The 17486-nt window shown below is 47.5% G+C and overlaps 1 protein-coding gene across 2 annotated transcripts in view; it reads left to right on the top strand.

Annotated features, from left to right (window-relative positions):
* Positions 1 to 17486, top strand: part of LOC147717884 (CCN family member 1-like) — a 63410-nt gene that overhangs the window by 30672 nt on the left and 15252 nt on the right. For both annotated transcript variants that reach the window (XM_086924653.1, XM_086924654.1), the window contains one exon: positions 130 to 309. In XM_086924653.1, coding sequence (XP_086780779.1) covers positions 130 to 309 — 180 coding nt within the window. The remainder of the gene's footprint in view (positions 1 to 129; positions 310 to 17486) is intronic.

The following is a 17486-nucleotide window of genomic DNA, read 5'->3' as shown; positions in this document are numbered from 1 at the left end:
GCATTTTCTATAAAAGAAATCAATGGGGAATTTTTATTCTCCCGATTTTTTATTTTAAATCTCCCACGTCCCTGTCCTAAAATGTTGGCATGTATGGTATATGTAAACACTGTACCCGCTGTCCCACAGGTACCTCAGATGGCCGGCCTTGCACCGTCCAAGGTGCGACCTACCAGCACGAAGAGCACTTCCAGATAGGCTGCAAAGGCTCCTGTGTCTGCACTGATGGATCCGTGGCCTGCGTGTCCCTGTGTCCACCCACCCAACCCGCTCCGGTGCCTGGCTGCCTGGTCATGGAGCAGGTGGAAGGTACGTGCCATGCCTTTGCACAGGCAGGGTCTTTGTATGTACACACTCACTACCCGCTGATAACATACACTACCAGACTTTCAAGACATTGACTAACCTGTATGATGAGTTAAAACACTATTCCAGTCCCTTTCAATGTTTTTAGAACTTTCTCACCTTCTCCACAGAACAAATCCATTCTGTGCTCTAAAATGTGACAAGGGGTGCGCAAATTATATCATAAGGGAGTCTGTTCATACAGAAAAATAATTCTACACTCATAAATATGCCGCATACATACAAAGGGATGGGCTCTACTTCACTGGAGCCTCACAAGATGATCACGCGTTCTCTATGTACATACACAACTTCCCTGCTAACATCTGAAGGGACACATATATGTCTGCATATGACCAGCATAACGCCAATTAGTGACAGGAGAGGTAGCCACTTTGTGGACGATTAATGCATTGTAATGCAGCGCTAATGAGCTGAATCGTCATCTCCTTACTATATTAGAGCAGCGTCGGGGCGGTCCTGATGGATACAGGGATGTTGTTCAAGATACTGGGTACACAGATGGAAAATACCTGCTGCCCTGTTTGTTTCTTTTTTTCACTTGTTAGTCTACAGTCTGATGGTGGTCTGGATGGAGCGTGCCTAGATCCATCAGACATGGACAGCAAGCAGAGCCAATGGACTTCCATCAGGAGGGGGTGATGTGACCATATTTCTCAGCGGCGGCCGGCATGGCTCGTAGGGGGGGGGGGGGGAGGGGGGGTGGCGGGGTGTTGCGCAGGGGGTGTAAAATTAAAAAAACATAAACTTACCTCTAGGCCGGGTCCGCGTCTCTGCTCCTGGAACAGGAAGCAGGCAGCCAGCCTCCCGCCCCTAAGCCAATCACAACACTGCAATACAGCATTGAGATTGGTCTGAGCACTGTGACAGAGTGCTCAGCCAGGGCTGGAGGGGCGGGCATGTTATCCATGCTGGCTGTAATGCAGCCTGCATGGAGAAGGGTGAAAGTGCGCATGACTGGTTTGGAAGGCCCGAGAGGGCCGACCAAGCAGTCATTGCGCATTTAGGAGTGCGCAAAACACTCCTCCCCTGCTCTGCTCCGAGAGTAGAGCAGCCCCGCCCGCAAAGCAACAGGACACAAAGTACAAAATGATAACTCAAAGGTATTATCCTTTTATGTTTCTTCTTCACACTGTTTAAAAGGAGTGGGGTGAAGCTCCTCCACCATAGCGGAGGAGCCGCCACTGATATTTCTTTAGGCCCTGGAACAGGCGTCTTGCAGTGTGTAGGGTGCCCTTAAGAGGGGCCAGTATACAGTCTGGGCGGCCATGGAGTAAGGTGTTACCACCTTCCAGATGCAAGAGAACGAGTGCTTAAAAAGCAGTTCTGACGTTGCTTTCACGAAGAATCGGAAGAGAGCTAACACCAGGCTTTCTTTCCGATTTTTCCAATGTGTTCCTGCAGGGTGAGGTTGGAGTCAAGGGTGAGTCCAAGTGCCTTGTCATTCGGTGAAAGTTGGGACTAAATGTTGTTAAGTTTCATGACAATGAGCCAGATTTGTTCTGTTTCTTGTCTGTAATTCTTGGTGAATAATGAGAATTCTCTCTTTTTTGGGTTGAGTTTCAGGTAAGCTCTTGACACCCAGGTCTGGAAGAGGTGCAGGCAGTGTTTGAGGCATGGGGTGACATTTAACACATTTTTCACAGTACATAATGTGCAATTCCTTCTGACATAAGGCGCATTTCTCCTTGTACTAGCGCATGGTGCGCCGCCGAGCACCAACGCAGGCACCCTTGCATCATGGTGTAGGGGGGCCTGTATTACAGTCAGGGTGGGTTTGGTGCAGGAAGGAACACTGTACTGTACAAATAGAGTCTTTAAAGTTATTCTCCTCTTTCTATGCATGCTACAGAACGCAGCACATGTGAAAAGAGGAAATAATGATACTTCTCAAAGTCATGGGCGGATGCATGGGAACGCCCATGCTCCATCCACGGAATGCCTTCCTAATGCAAAGTGAAGCTGCGTGCTGCAGTGCATTGCACACGATCATTCGCAGCATGGGGCAACTGTGTGATCTTCTCTAAGTACAGTTAGAACTATTGACAGGTGAGGTACTGCAACCATCCCACACCCAGCTGTGTGATCTCCTGCACGTGCAGTAGCACTTCTTACCATCAGGGGGCATATCAGGGGGCATATCAAAATCTATCACCCACTTAAAGATAGATCTTCCATAGTTGAAGTTCCCCTTCTCTCCAGCAGAGGGCACATCTGCTCATCAGCAGTTCCACTTCTTATGGGAGGGAGGTTGTTTTAACGATAGATATGGGGGTATACCATCCGAAGCCATTCCTCATTTCGAGCATACAACCGAAGGCGAGTACCTAGAGTCCCTTCTAGCTAACCTAAACCTCTTCGAATTCGACCAAGGCATTAGCGAGCCTAGAGCCCCAACTTTTGTTGGGAGAGATGCCAACACAGTCATAGATTATATTTTTGTTTCAAATGGGGCCTTGGCAAAGGCACATGAGTACAGCGTGGTTGACCTTATTTCATCGGATCATTATCCTGTCCTCCTGACCTTGGACCTAGACTGTTTCTGTACTGGCAGCCCGCCAAGTATGGCAGCCACAAAGGATTTGAAATCTAAAGAGCAGGGAAGGCGCCTGAAATGGGAGATGATTGCTCCAGACGAATTCTTTCATTCACTCGCCCAAGAGTCGGGGGCCAGTATGGCAGTGTGTTTGGACCCAACTGCTGAGGGCCCCAAGGTCTTGATCGCATATGAGGAGATCTGTTCCAGGATCAGTTAGAATTTGGAAAGAAGGTCAGCTGGGCAAGGGAAAACAAAGACCCATAAATGGTTCAACAAGGAATGTTCAAGGATACATAGTGCTCTGCTGAAAGCCATTAAACAAAAACCCAGAGACACGTCATTAGTGGCCAAGCTAAGGAGGGAATACAAAACCATAATCCATAAGCGCAAAACCCAAATTAAGGAGGAAGCTTGGAATAGCCTTTTATCTGTGGATGTGCTGAGAGACAGTAAAAAGTTTTGGGCCATTGTAAATCAGCCCTTTTTTTCTGACAACGGGCCAACGGATTTAGACTGTGTCATAGAGGATAACAGATGGCTAGCCCATTTTGGCAAAATCTATGAGTCTACAGTCCCTGCCTCAACTGCCAAAACCCATGACCACTCCAACTTGGTTATGGATTTTAACATCATGGAAGTCGAAAGGGCGATTAGAGATACCAGCAAACACAAGGCCCCGGGACCCGATGGGGTACCAGCAGATCTCTATATACAGTACCCACAATTCTGGTAAAAAATTTTAACCAACGTTTTTAATGCTATTCCGACAGCTGGCTTCCCACCTTCCTGGTCCACCTCTATAATTGTGCCTGTATTCAAGAAAGGGAATAGGGCGGACCCGGCCTGCTATAGACCAATCTCCCTGTTGGACTCTGCCGTTAAGATCTTAGGCAGAGTCATCCTGCACAGAATGGGGGATTGGCTGGAGGAGAGCGGGATCCTTTCAGATTTGCAGTACGGGTTCAGGGCACACAGAGGGACAATTGACCAATGTTTGAACCTTCATCTAATCATTAGCAAATACACTGTGGTGAAGGGGGGGCTTCTTTATTTGGGGTTTATGGACTTATCTTCCGCTTTTGATTTGGTTAATCGTTCAAAATTATGGTCTATCTTACGAAATTTGGGTTTGGACACTACCTTGGTTAGCTTTTTACATGACCTTCATTCAAATTTGTTTGCGTCTGTTAGGGCATCAAGGGATGGTAGGTGTACAGCAAAGTTTAGATCAGGGAGAGGGGTCAGACAAGGGTGCATCCTGGCCCCCCTTCTCTTTACACTGTACATCAACGCCTTGGGGAAATTTCTGAACCCAGCCACCCTGGACATTCCGCGTATGGGGGGGCTACCTATCCCGGTCCTCCTATACGTGGATGATGCTGTTCTTATAGCGCGGACTGGCATAGGTCTCCAAAGACTTTTGGACAATTTCGGCCTTTTCATGGAAGCCCTTGATCTAAAAATTAACACCGTCAAGTCCCATGTTATGGTCGTAGGCTCTCGAAAGAAAAATATGAAGATTAGATCTTTCAGCTCTAATAACTCACCAATTTCGAGGGTGCCCTCCTTCTGCTACCTGGGGGTCACTTTTGACGAGAGAGGAACTTGGAAGCCACAAATGAAACTTAAGGAAAACGGAGTCATTAGATCTACAACAGCACTCCTGAGCTTCTCCAAAAGATTGGGCTCGAAACCTATGGAAGCCATGACCAGGATCTACAGAGCCAAATGTATGGCAATCGCTTCCTACGGGGCAGACATTTGGGGCTATGTCCTGCGGTAATACCGAAGTGGGAGGGGTAGGTGTCTAGACGCCCTCTACCAGCAACAAACAGGTGTCTCACACCCAGTTCTGGCCCCACCAGGTCAGCGCGAGGGATTTCCTACTCTGGGAATACGGTTCTGGGAAGGGACTGGACGAAGGATTGTCCTACGACACACACCAGGTCGTATACTCGATTCCTCTGATCACTGAGGGATCCCCAGCAATTATATGAGCACTGTTTTGGTCCTGACGAATTGCCTGAGTGGCAAGAAACATGTTGACCATACGTTCACTAAGGGTTGAATGAGGCTCGATTACCTTGATTGTCCCGCCTCAATACCCCTTATTTTTCCTTTTAATAAAGCAGTGAGCCATGCCATTAAAATTTCACCCTATGGATTCTACTGACTTTTTTTAAACTACACTCACGCTCACTATTGCACCCCCTTTTTTTAGGCCCCTCACACCCACACACCCTTTGGCTAAGGAATAGAAGATCCCCGCCAAAGTGCAGCATCCGTTGTTGCCCGACAGGCATTGCACCGCCAGTCTGTCGCAGGGGCAGGATACCGATGATGACGCTGGACGATCACCGGGTGGGATTACAAGTGTCGTCCAACCGGTGACCTGTGTGAGGTATCCCTAAATTCTGAAAAGGGTTCACAACATTCACTTTTTCTGCTGAACCCAATGAGAGAGAGGTTAACGCTAGTCATTTAGTTGACTTTGTCCGGGGAACTCTGTATTTTTTGTTGTTGATTTGGGGCTATGTCCCAACTCCAGGAATACAAATCGCTGAAAACAACTTCATACGGGCCCTGCTGACTCTCCCGAAATCTTCTCCCACACATTCAACCCATAACGAAATAGGCATAGGTTATGTCTCTGATCTTCTAAAAATGTCCCCAGTACTTTGCTGGATTAAAACCTGGACAAATGAAGAAATCAGCTTGAATCACTGCATCCTTAAAGATTGTATATCTCTGGACAAAGCTCATACTATTCCGTGGCTGGCATATGTTAGAGCGGCATGTGCGAGGCTAGGGCGCCCGGAAATGTACTCTCTACCGCAACATCTTAAAAAAGAGGATGTAAAGTGGGTGAAGCAGCACTTTCGGACTTTGTTGGAATGCGAAAGAGAATCGGTTGAACTTAGTAAACCTACGGTCAGATTACTTTTTCAACTTTCCACAACTACAGCTATGGAACCCTATTTAAAATATGTCACAAAGCCCTACCACCGCTTTTTGCTCATAAGGTTTAGATTCAATTTGATCCATCTTATTCTTGGCACGCACACAGAATGGGGTACACCAGAAAATTTTCCCCCTTGCACATGTGACTGTTTTTCAACACAGGACACTTTGCACTTGGTCATGTTCTGTGAGCACTATCTGGTGCCGCGAAAAAAAATTTTTGTTCCCATTTTGAAACCTCTGAATTTCGTTCAGGTACGGCCAGCATTACTATACCTTCAGATGCTGAACTCGGTGCTGGTTGCATATGGCGTAGCTTGTTTTGTAGTAGCAGCCGCCAGACAGAATAAACTAAGAGCTGCCGCACCACTAAATCATCAAATTTGACTTCCTGCATAAACTTTGGCGAGAAATGTCTTTTATATGCTGATATAGGTGCTCCCCACATCTATCAAACCCCTTTTCTTAATGAATGTGCCCTTTTTGTTTTTAGAAGGAGTAGCAATCAATTCTTCTCATCTGTTTAATTGTTTTTTTAAATCTGATTCTATGTATCATGTACTGCTTTTATGGTTTTAATTAACCGAATAAAGTTTTTTGACTGACTGACTGACACTTCTTATGCACCAGACTATCAGGTCATGACGTAGCTGCAGCCACTGTGTTGTGTCTATGACACTGCTCCTCCTGCACTACAGTACGCTGTCTTTGCTACTGAGCCACTGCTACTCCACCAGCCCACATCTCCATCACTGAAGCATCGCTCTAGAGCCAACCTCATTCACTGAACCAGGCCTTCTCCCTTATTTCAGCACACTTCTTTTACCTCCTATATCACTTGGTGACACCCCTCTACCAAACCACACCTCTTCCACCAGACCACCTCCTGCACCAGACCACCTCCTGCACTAGACCACACCCTCTACGATTGTCAACTACACAACGCCTCTTGCACTAAACCACATCTCTACCCTCCTCACACCAGTCGTCTTCCAATACAGCACACCTTCTACACTAGTATAGATTTCTTCCACTGGATCCCACATCATCCACACTAAACATGTGGCCGGATTACACAAAGTGCCGTGAGATCATAGTGGGCATGTGTACACCCGCTTTCTGCTCCTCTGGGGACCTTTTGTTTTACAGAAGCAGCCGCAAACGCTTGTGCAGTCTCTTTTGTACTACAGATCATGCCGTCATAGTCTCAAACGGATGTGCCTCCATTTGCATTGCAGTGTGGCTCAATGCAAAAAAGGGAACGCTTTGCCTCGGCACCCCCTCCATATTTTAAACATGGCGAGGAGGCAAACCAGGGCCGGACTGGCTGTAGCAGTCGCAGGGTGTCTTTCAGGTGGGCCGGAAAGGTGGGGCCAGTTTTTAAGCAGTGTGGCCAGGTTTTGTTACTGGGGACCGGTTTTGCAGCAGTGATGCAATATCAGTAACAAAACCGGCAGCAGTGCTAAAGTGGAAGCAGTGCTGCTTCTTGCTAGCTCCTCCCCCTCTCCACCTCCCCCCTCCTCTCCCCCACCGTCCAAAGAGATGGTTTGTGTTCTCAGTCCGGCCCTGAGGCAAAGGGGCTGTTTGGGACATACTGACTGACCTTCTGAGGTGCCCATAGAAAGCAGCGAAAGGTGGTCCCATGCAGGGCTTTAAATGGGTCGGGTCTCACCGGTGCTGAGCACCAGCAGTTTTTTAAAAGGGGGCTCGAAACGGGTCTCTATCGGGCTCTGTTTTGTGCCCTGCCACAGGCGGTCCGTTTTTTGACGGACTGCAGTGACAGCAGGCACATCGATGTGCGCGTCCTCACACTGCTAGCTTCTCACTAGTGGAGAAGTTAAGGCATGACGTCATGCCAGGTGAGCGTTGTAGGGGAAGGGAAATCCTGTAAAGAGAGTCATTTTCTCTCTGGATTTCCCTTCTCTTTTTGAAACTCAGGAGCAGCAACATTTTCTGGGTGCCACCAGGGCTTTAAGTGGAAGCTTTTTCAATATAATATAAAAGCCATAGTTGCTGCCTATTTATCTTATGCAACTAACACCCATTGACAAAGCCAATAGTCCTGACTTGTTGTTGGTATGATGTTACTTGTATCATATATCTGGATGCAATAACAGAAACAGCTAGTTACAAGTCAGGCGGCACACTATACCAAGCACAGATTGTTGGCTTATGTGTTTTTAAGCCCGCCCTTAATTACATTGGCCACGCCCCTTTGAGAGACCCTGCAGTTTTTTTTATCCCACTTAAAGCCCTGGTCCCATGGCATTCCTCTGGAGGTGGATAAATACACGAACTGTACCTGCCTCAAGGGGGATCTCTTTCCCCCTTTGAAAACCAGCTACTGTTGCTGTTTCAAAGTGAAGGATGGACGAGCGCTGCTGGCCGCTTCAAACAGATGGTCCACCGTTCTCTAATACACTGCTCCCAGCCCAGGGCACGTTTGAGTTCGTGGCTGCCCTGGGGGCAACACATTAACTGTAGTAGAGTGCAATGGCTCGGTCTGTGCCCGGTGCACCCAGTTAAAGGTTCACCACAGCAAGACCAGGGCAGTGCGCACTTTACATATTCTGGTCCCAGATCTTCTTACAGCAACATGTCTGTAGAAGAAACCTGCCCCCTCCTCCCTGTCTACCAAACACAGACCCCATCAACAGGCACAGCTCCTTACCAGCAGGCGATGAGCGACACCTCCTCAGCTGGTCATGCCTCCAGATAACCTCCATTAACAGGCCTCCTCCTCAGGTGGCCCCAACTCCAGATAACTTCCATCAGTAGTCCAAACCTCCCCCTTTGTAGGCCACACCTTTCAATAATCTCCATCCACAGGCCGAACACCTCCCACAGTAGAGCACACATTTAGATACATCCATCAGTAGACCACACTACATCTGTAGGTCACATTACCACCAGGCAATCTCCATCAATAGCTTATGCTGCTATCTCTGTAGAGCACAACTCTACACAATCTGCATTCCTTGGCAACACATCTCAGTAGAGCACACCTCCAGCTAACCTCCATTAGCAGGCCACACCCGCCAAGTATGCCACACCCCCAGGTGATCAAAATAATTAGACCACACCCTCCCCAGTGTGCCACATCTCCGGATGATCTATATCATAAGGCCACACCCCTCCCCAGTAGGCCACACCTCCAGATAATCAATATCATTAGGCCACACCCTCCCCAGTATCCCACACCTCCATATAATTTATATCATTAGGCTGCACCCCTCTCCAGTAGGCCACACCTCCGGTTGATCTATATCATTAGACTACAGCAACGCTCGCCTAGAGGATTTCTGTTCCACTAAACATTGCCCTTCGCTACAGGGGTAGCTTTCAAGACCGTCCATCTGCCACTGAACGGAGAGTGTGTAAAGGACCAACTGCGTGGCCGCAGAGGAGGTGATAGACGCGGCCTAGGGGACTGCGAGGACCAGCATTCACCATCAACAGCTGGGTCCTCTTCCCGCCTGAGCCGTGCCCCCTCCCAGTGCCACGCCTCCACCGGTTTGCTGATAACCTCTCGCGGCCCCAGCTACGCGGGAGCCGCTCGCCTAGAGGATTTCTGTTCCACTAAACATTGCCCTTCGCTACAGTAGTAGCTTTCAAGACCGTCCATCTGCCACTGAACGGAGAGTGTGTAAAGGACCAACTGCGTGGCCGCAGAGGAGGTGAGAGGCGCGGCCCCCGGGACTGCGAGAACCAGCATTCACCATCAACAGCTGGGTCCTCTTCCCGCCTGAGCCGCGCCCCCTCCCAGTGCCACGCCTCCACCGGTTTGCTGATAACCTCTTGCGGCCCCCTCTACGCGGGAGCCACTCGCCTAGAGGATTTCTGTTCCACTAAACATTGCCCTTCGCTACAGGAGTAGCTTTCAAGACCGTCCATCTGCCACTGAACGGAGAGTGTGTAAAGGACCAACTGCGTGGCCGCAGAGGAGGTGAGAGGCGCGGCCCCCGGGACTGCGAGGACCAGCATTCACCATCAACAGCTGGGTCCTCTTCCCGCCTGAGCCGCGCCCCCTCCTAGTGCCACGCCTCCACCGGTTTGCTGATAACCTCTCGCGGCCCCCGCTACGCGGGAGCCGCTCGCCTAGAGGATTTCTGTTCCACTAAACATTGCCCTTCGCTACAGGAGTAGCTTTCAAGACCGTCCATCTGCCACTGAATGGAGAGTGTGTAAAGGACCAACTGCGTGGCCGCAGAGGAGGTGAGAGGCACGGCCCCCGGGACTGCGAGGACCAGCATTCACCATCAACAGCTGGGTCCTCTTCCCGCCTGAGCCGCGCCCCCTCCCAGTGCCACGCCTCCTCTCTGCCAAATCGGATTTAAGTAAGCCCAGTAACGCGCATCGCGGGACGCGCGCTGGTCGTAGTCCGGGGCGAAGACCGGGCAAAGAGCGGGCCGTTTGAGGCCGTTCGAGAACGTGAGGAGACCGGGCCGGGCCCTCCCTCTAAGTTCTGCATAAACATACTTTCCACACCAACTATTGTCCACCCACGTAAAAAGACTTTGCGAAACCCTTCTTTCGAAAATGAACACCAGGGGTAGTAAGTCTAAGAAGGTAAAAAAGGGCGGGATTGGCGAACAGCTGTTAGGGCCTATGGACGATTTTATCACCAAGGCAAACACCTTTATCGACCAAAGCATCAGCCTAATAGAGGGCAGAGTATCCACTGACCTCGCGATCGCGAGGCGATCCTCTATGGGGCCATTGGCTACAGCAAGATCCCCAGAGGCAGAGGGTTCCTTAGCACAATCGCTGCAAGGTAACAAAAGACTTAGTCTCCCAAATGTTGTAGACCTTTCAGCCTCCCAACTTTCTCTATCACTTTCAAACTCTGATCTTGAAAAAACACCCGAAATTCTACGTGACCACACACCAGAGGAAGTAAGACAAGCAAGAGGGAGGAGGGAGGGGGCTGTTAAGAAAAGAAAGGACAAGGAAAAAGTAGACAAAACCACAGTTATTGACACAGCTGACACAAATGATCTAATTGCAACCTCAAACTCAGTAGGTCCTACCCTTAAAACGGCTGATATTACTGACCATCAGGTACTGGTACACCATTCCTCATTTAACAATATCCCAAGCACCATTGTCTCAGGTTCACCTGTTTTAATCCCTCACAGCAACGAACCTGACACCCCGGACCTGGTAAACAAAATGACCTCATTATTACACTCTTTCTTTCTACCTCTTGAAACCAGATTAACTAACATCGAGAATCAATTGCTAAAAATATCAACATTCATGCAATCCAAGCCAACTCAAGAACTTCAAAAAAAGGGAATAGACAACCCGCCCGCACCTGTCCCACAAAAGAAAAAAACAACTTTAACCTGTCATCTACCCAAACAACAATTAGTAGCAAAAGTCCCCACAGCAGCGAAATCCCTCCCGGAAGCCACAATATCAACGCCTCTGAGTAATATAGCTTCAAAAACCCCTGTAACAAAAACAACAACTCTAAAGACGCCAGCCCCCAAAACACCAGCTCCCACAAACTCTGCCCAAAAAAAAAAAACCATATAGTGAACAAAGGAACCACGAGAGGAGTTGATGAGGGCAGACTCTATACGAATCGGCCACCTGAAGCATCACCATTCGTGGTTGTGATGACGGGGGTACCAGAACTAACGGGGGAGACCATAGAGCCTAATTGGTCCTTAAAAAATAAGGTCCAATACTGGCTAAACACAAATCGACCTACTCCCCCCAATTGGTCTAGTAGGATAGCAACAGTATGCAGGACCCCATGGGTGGGACACACCAAAAAAGTAGTACAGGGAGACTGCATTGTGATCACTTTCGAGGATCCTAGAGTTGTCGAGTACATATGCTACTGGGAACAACACAATACAAGTGGTGGGATTGACACAAAGTGTCTTTCCTTTTTCTACCCTAAGAAACACTACAACACCACTTTAATTAAATGACAATATTTGGCGCAAAGCAGTCCCACAGCCCTGGGAATTTACCATCCTTAGACCAAAAATGGCCCGCGACATAATGAACATGAGACCCCTTGGTGGCTGGTAGACCCCAATTATCACCAACAGGATGGTCCATGGCAGATCATGGGACCCCGTAATAGAGGAAGAGAATGGGAGCAATGGGGTGCACCACCGCAGCGACCATACAGATCTAGCTATAGAGAAGTACCACACTGGGAAAATTGGTCGGGCATACCGACCATGAATCGGTTTAGCGGCCTAGAAATGGTCGATTGACCATCACCCGAAACCCCCACTGATGAACAGCTTACTCTACCCCTAGATCTGGCACGGAAGACGACCGCAGTCCAAGAGAATAGGACACAACCCCTGTCCGTTATTTTTTGGAATATTGCGGGTCTCCGACCCAAAATAGAGGACGGCTCAGCTGCCCAGATTCTTGAAGAAGGCAACATAATATGCCTCCAAGAAACATGGGCCACGAAAGAGCTACACATTGTGGGTTATAAAACATTTTTCTCCCCAGCCCTCCCTAGCAGTGCGGGCAGGCCTAAGGGGGGCTTGGCTACATATATAGCGAATACAACTCCCAGCCTGAAGCTACTAAAAACAGAATTCACGCCAAATTTTCAATTGCTTTCCCTATCAGTAGGTAAAGAGGCCATTGTTATCCTAATAAACTTTTATAATAATTTAGAGGAGGACCATTTCATTAACACCCTCTTGATAATTCAGGAAAAAATTGCCAAATATAGACAACAGTACAAAAAAAAGGCCACTGTCCATCTATTATGGGGAGGGGATTTTAATCTACACCCCTGCCCACGTTTGAACAACCAGAATTGCAGGTTAGTGGACGAGTACGATAACCCTCTCGTGCACTTTCACCATAATGGAACAGGGGAAGCAATGAACAACCTTCTTACAGACCTGGAATTATCAATAGTAAATAAGAAAAACCCTGTTAACAATGCTTTAGACCCCACATACCTAGGGAGGGGGCACGAGACCACCGTTGACTACATCCTTTCAACGGATGGCTGAGGCATCTAATTAGGGACTTCACCCTACTGGCAAACACTCTAAGCGATCACTCAGCGCTTAGATTGGATTTAGATCTCTTAAACCAATTAACGCACACAACAATAATCGCACACACTCTATCCCAAAATCGACTCGAATTGGGCAGAATAAATGGATTCACGTTAAAATGGGGGAAGATAGACCCAATCCAACTAACCAACAACCTAATAAAGACATTATATCCTAATATAATAAAATGTCTAGACCTGGAAACAGATGATAACACCATTCTCGAAAATTTTAAGATCATCTTGGATAAAATAAAAGTAATGTTGACCAGAAAAAACTATCAAAATAACACAAAACCATTAGGCTGGTTTAACCACGATTGTACCATTTCGCAAACCAAGTTAAAAGAGGCTCTCAGACAATCGAAAAGAGATCAACAACTGATACAGCATTTAAGGCTTCAGTAAAAAAAGGCTAGGAAACTGAGGAAACAAGAGCTGAAACAGGCTCTATGGGACGACCTACATAAAAGCACACTCACAAGAAACAGCGAGTCCTTCTGGCGAATAGTAAAAACCCCTTTTCTCTCTGATTCCAATAGACCCCAGATCGACGTAGCAATAGAAGAGGAAACCTGGGTAAACCATTTTTCTCATATTTTTAAATTAACATCCCCAACAGAAGAATCACATTATCCCCTTCGTCCCGTCGACTTTCCAATCAGCCTACAATTTGATATACTTGAGGTAGTGCAGGCTTTGAACTTAAGCAAAGGGGGCAAAGCGCCAGGACCATATGGGGTACCTGTAGATCTTTTCAAACAACTTCCGGATCTCTGGGCCCCCATACTGACAAGAGTATGCACTGCGGCAGCGAAAGTGGGATTGATGGAGTCTTGGTCCAACTCCATCATGGTACTTATTTTTAAAAAGGGGGACCGCCAAGATGTTAAATGCTACCGTCCCATTTCTTTATTAGATTCTCTAGGAAAAGTAGTTGGTAGTATAGTCCTAGAACAACTCCAGCAATGGGCAGACGAAAGAAAGATTCTATCGGATTTACAGTTCGGGTTCAGAGAAGGGTTTGGTACCGTAGAACAGGCCCTCAACCTAAGCCTAACCGTGTCGAAGTACATTCACGCGAAGCAGGGGACAATGTACATGGTATACGTGGACTTGTCCTCTGCTTTCGATTGCGTATCCCACGCGAAGCTATGGACCCTTTTGAGAAACATGGGGGTGGACCCTCCACTCCTGGATTTCTTAAGAGAACTATACGCGGATGCTTCTGCGAGAGTGCGCTATGGGACAAAGGGAGAGCTTACTGTGTCATTTAGAGTAGAGCGAGGAGACAGGCAGGGGTGCGTCCTTGCCCCCTTCCTCTTCTCCCTGTATACAAATGGGCTGGAAGAGAAGATGTTGAGGGGGGGCAGGACCTGCCAAGACTAAGACAACGCCTGATCCCCGCACTGCTCTACGCGGATGACGCAGTTATCCTGGCCCGCACACCAATAGAACTCCAGAAATCCCTGAACAAATATGCTGAATTTATGCGCGCTTTAGATCTGCACATAAATGTCAAAAAAACGTTTGTAATGGTGGCTGGTGGAGGGCGAAAACGCACAAAGAACATCCTCCTAAATGAACAAAAACTTGAGAGAACTCCCCAGTACCCTTACCTGGGCATAATGATTGACGAAAGACTAAATTGGAAAGCAGCCATTGAGTCCAGGAGACATCTTTTTAAGAGAGCTATCGTTGCTTTGACAAACTTTTCACAAAGACTCGGAAGGAGACCACCAGTTGAGCTGCTAAAAATTTACACCGCAAAATGCCAAGCCATCGCTCTATATGGGGCCGGTGTATGGGGACACGCTGACGTTGGATCTCTCAAAATAGCTGAGAACTTGTTTATGAGATTTCTTCTATCTGCCCCAAAGTGTGCTTCCATCTACGCATGTCACGCGGAACTGGGAATCCCCTACATAGAGGATTTGATAAAAGTTCAGCCATTGTTACTCTGGAGACGCATTTGGTTATCGGACAAGAACATGCTGACTAAAAACATCCTAGAGGACTCAATGGCATTGGATCGTGCGCACAAAATAGCCTGGCTCACCTATGTCAGGCGCTTCTTCACAGACCTGGGCCTGGAAATATACTATCTCACCCCAGCAACTCTAACTGAGATAACTAAGAAAGAGCTGAAGCAGAAAGCCATGAGCCATTTAGAGGCTCTCAGAATTACTCTGCTTTCAACTAAACAATCTGTACAACATGCAAATATGGTACAGCTCACACCACAAATTCAGCCCTATCTCACACTGGAAATCAGCACATATGATAAGATGCTCCTGACTAGATTCAGACTCAACCTTTTCCACAGACTAGTGGCCTTCCCACAAAAGAACACTTGGGATCCAAAGCTGACTTTTTGTCCATGTGACGAGACTTCTCTACAGACGTGTATGCACACGATACTGTTTTGTAAATATTTTCACTCTCACAGAAAAATTTGGTTATTCCCATTGCTAAAGTCTTGGGGTTTCAGACAATGTCGCCCGGCTATGCTATCCCTACAGATGCTAGACTCTGAGCGCACCTGTTACCATGTACTGAACTTTTTAAAATGTATTATCAGGCATTGTAATAATCTTTAAATTTGAGCGAATTTACCTCTCTTTCGGAAATCTTACTAAATGTACTATGTTACAATTTTTATTGTTGCTTTTATGGTTTTACTATGATAAAAACCGAATAAAGAATTTATTATTATTACAGCAACACCTCCCCTGTTGGCCACAGTATCAGATAGTTCCCATCAGGAAATGATGCCTCCTCCTCAATCACCCACTGCTCTGAATAATCTCCATCAAAAGACCACGCCCCAAGATAATCTCCATTAATAGACCACATGCTCTCCTCTCTAACGTACACTTTCAGACAAACAGGCCACACCACCTCTTTAGCAAGCCACACCTCAGATAGAACAAGCCTCGTTCTCAGTCGGACACACCTCCAAATAGAATACGCCCCCTCCTCAGCAAGATACACCTCCACATAATCTCGCTATCAATAGAGCACGCCCCCTCCTCAGCAGGACCCGGCTGCAGATAGAACACGCCCTCTTCTCAACAGGATATACCTTGAGATAATCTCTATTAGTAGAGCACGCCCCCTCCTCAGCAGGACATTATTTCAGATAAAATATGCCAACTCCTCAGGAGGACACGGCTCCAGATAGAACATGCTCCCCTCCTCAGCAGGACACAGCACCAGGTAGAATACGCACCATCCTCAGCAGGACATGGCTCCATATAGAACACACCCCCTCCTCAGCAGTATACACCTCCAGATAATCTCTATCAATAGAGCACTCCCCCTCCTTAGCGGGACACGGCTCCAAATAGAGCGCGTACCCTTCTTAGCAGGACCCGGATCCAGATAGAACACACCCCCTACTCAGCAGGACATGGCCCCAGATAGAATACGCCCCCTCCTCAGCGGGACACGGCTCAATGTAGAGCACGCCCCCTCCTCAGCAGAACATGGCTCCAGATAGAATGCGCCGCCTCCTCTGTAGGCCACATCTTGGTAGAATTTACTTCGGTGAAGAAGTGCACTGTCTTCTACTCATAAGTCAGTCTGCATTGAGGGGCCTTAAGGTGAGCCCCTCAACCCACAGAATAAGAGGCAGTGCTACAGCTGACAGTGCCTATTTTCTTGTATTTTAGCCCAGACAGGGCTCTAGGTTTTATTTTTTTATAATTTTTTTTAGAGTTTTCTATAGCGCGAACAAGACCCTGAGAGTGCTTTTCAATACCAAGCAGAGTAAGTATAACAACATTTTGCAATACAGAGCAGAGAAAGTTTAAAAACATTTTAGCAAGGTTCGGCAGATAGCAGAAACGATAATAGAGATGATTTGTTCGGTGCAGTAGGAACAAGTTCAAGTAAGAGTAAATCATAGAAGCGAGGGTGTCATCCAGTGAAGTGTAGAAACAAGTTTGAAGTAGTAGAATGATTCAAAGCAGGCAGGAGTGATAACGAGAGTAGAGTCTCCATCGGATTCGGTGAGGGGCAAGTCAGTGAATTAGCTAGTGTGTTTAATAGGGCCTCAAATGGAGAAGATTGTTAAGGAGCTGAGGGAGGAAATTGCTCATCAGGAATGATTTGGCCACCCTTTTGGATAATGGTATTGAGGAGATTTTTCTGATGCACTGAGGTAGCGAGTTCCATATTCTTCGTACAGATCCAGAGAATACTCTCTCAATAGTTTTTTTCTTGCTGTAGCGTGAGTGTTACAGGAGTAGATTGTCGGAGCTCCTAGAGTGTCTGTTTCCTCCAAATATAGTAAGTTTCTGGGATAGGTAATGGGGGGTATTGTGGTGTAAAGCTTTATGAGTGATGCAGGCCATATTTAGGTGGATTCTAGCTTTGTAAGGTAGCCAGTTGAGCGCCTTCAGGTGTGGCGAGATATGGTCAAACTTTCTAGATCGTGTTAGGAGTCTTGCTGCTGCATTGAGACAAGCCTTTAAAGGGGCTGTTGAGATTTTGGGAAGCCCAGGCAGGGTGGTACACCCGTACTCCAACCTTGATATGACTAAAGCCTGAACTGCACTTTTA

The sequence above is a fragment of the Lissotriton vulgaris genome, chromosome 5, assembly GCF_964263255.1.
Source record: "Lissotriton vulgaris chromosome 5, aLisVul1.2, whole genome shotgun sequence".
Classification (NCBI taxonomy): Eukaryota; Metazoa; Chordata; class Amphibia; order Caudata; family Salamandridae; genus Lissotriton; species Lissotriton vulgaris.
The sequence above is the reverse complement of the archived record's forward strand: the minus strand, read 5'-3'. Positions and strand labels throughout refer to the sequence as shown.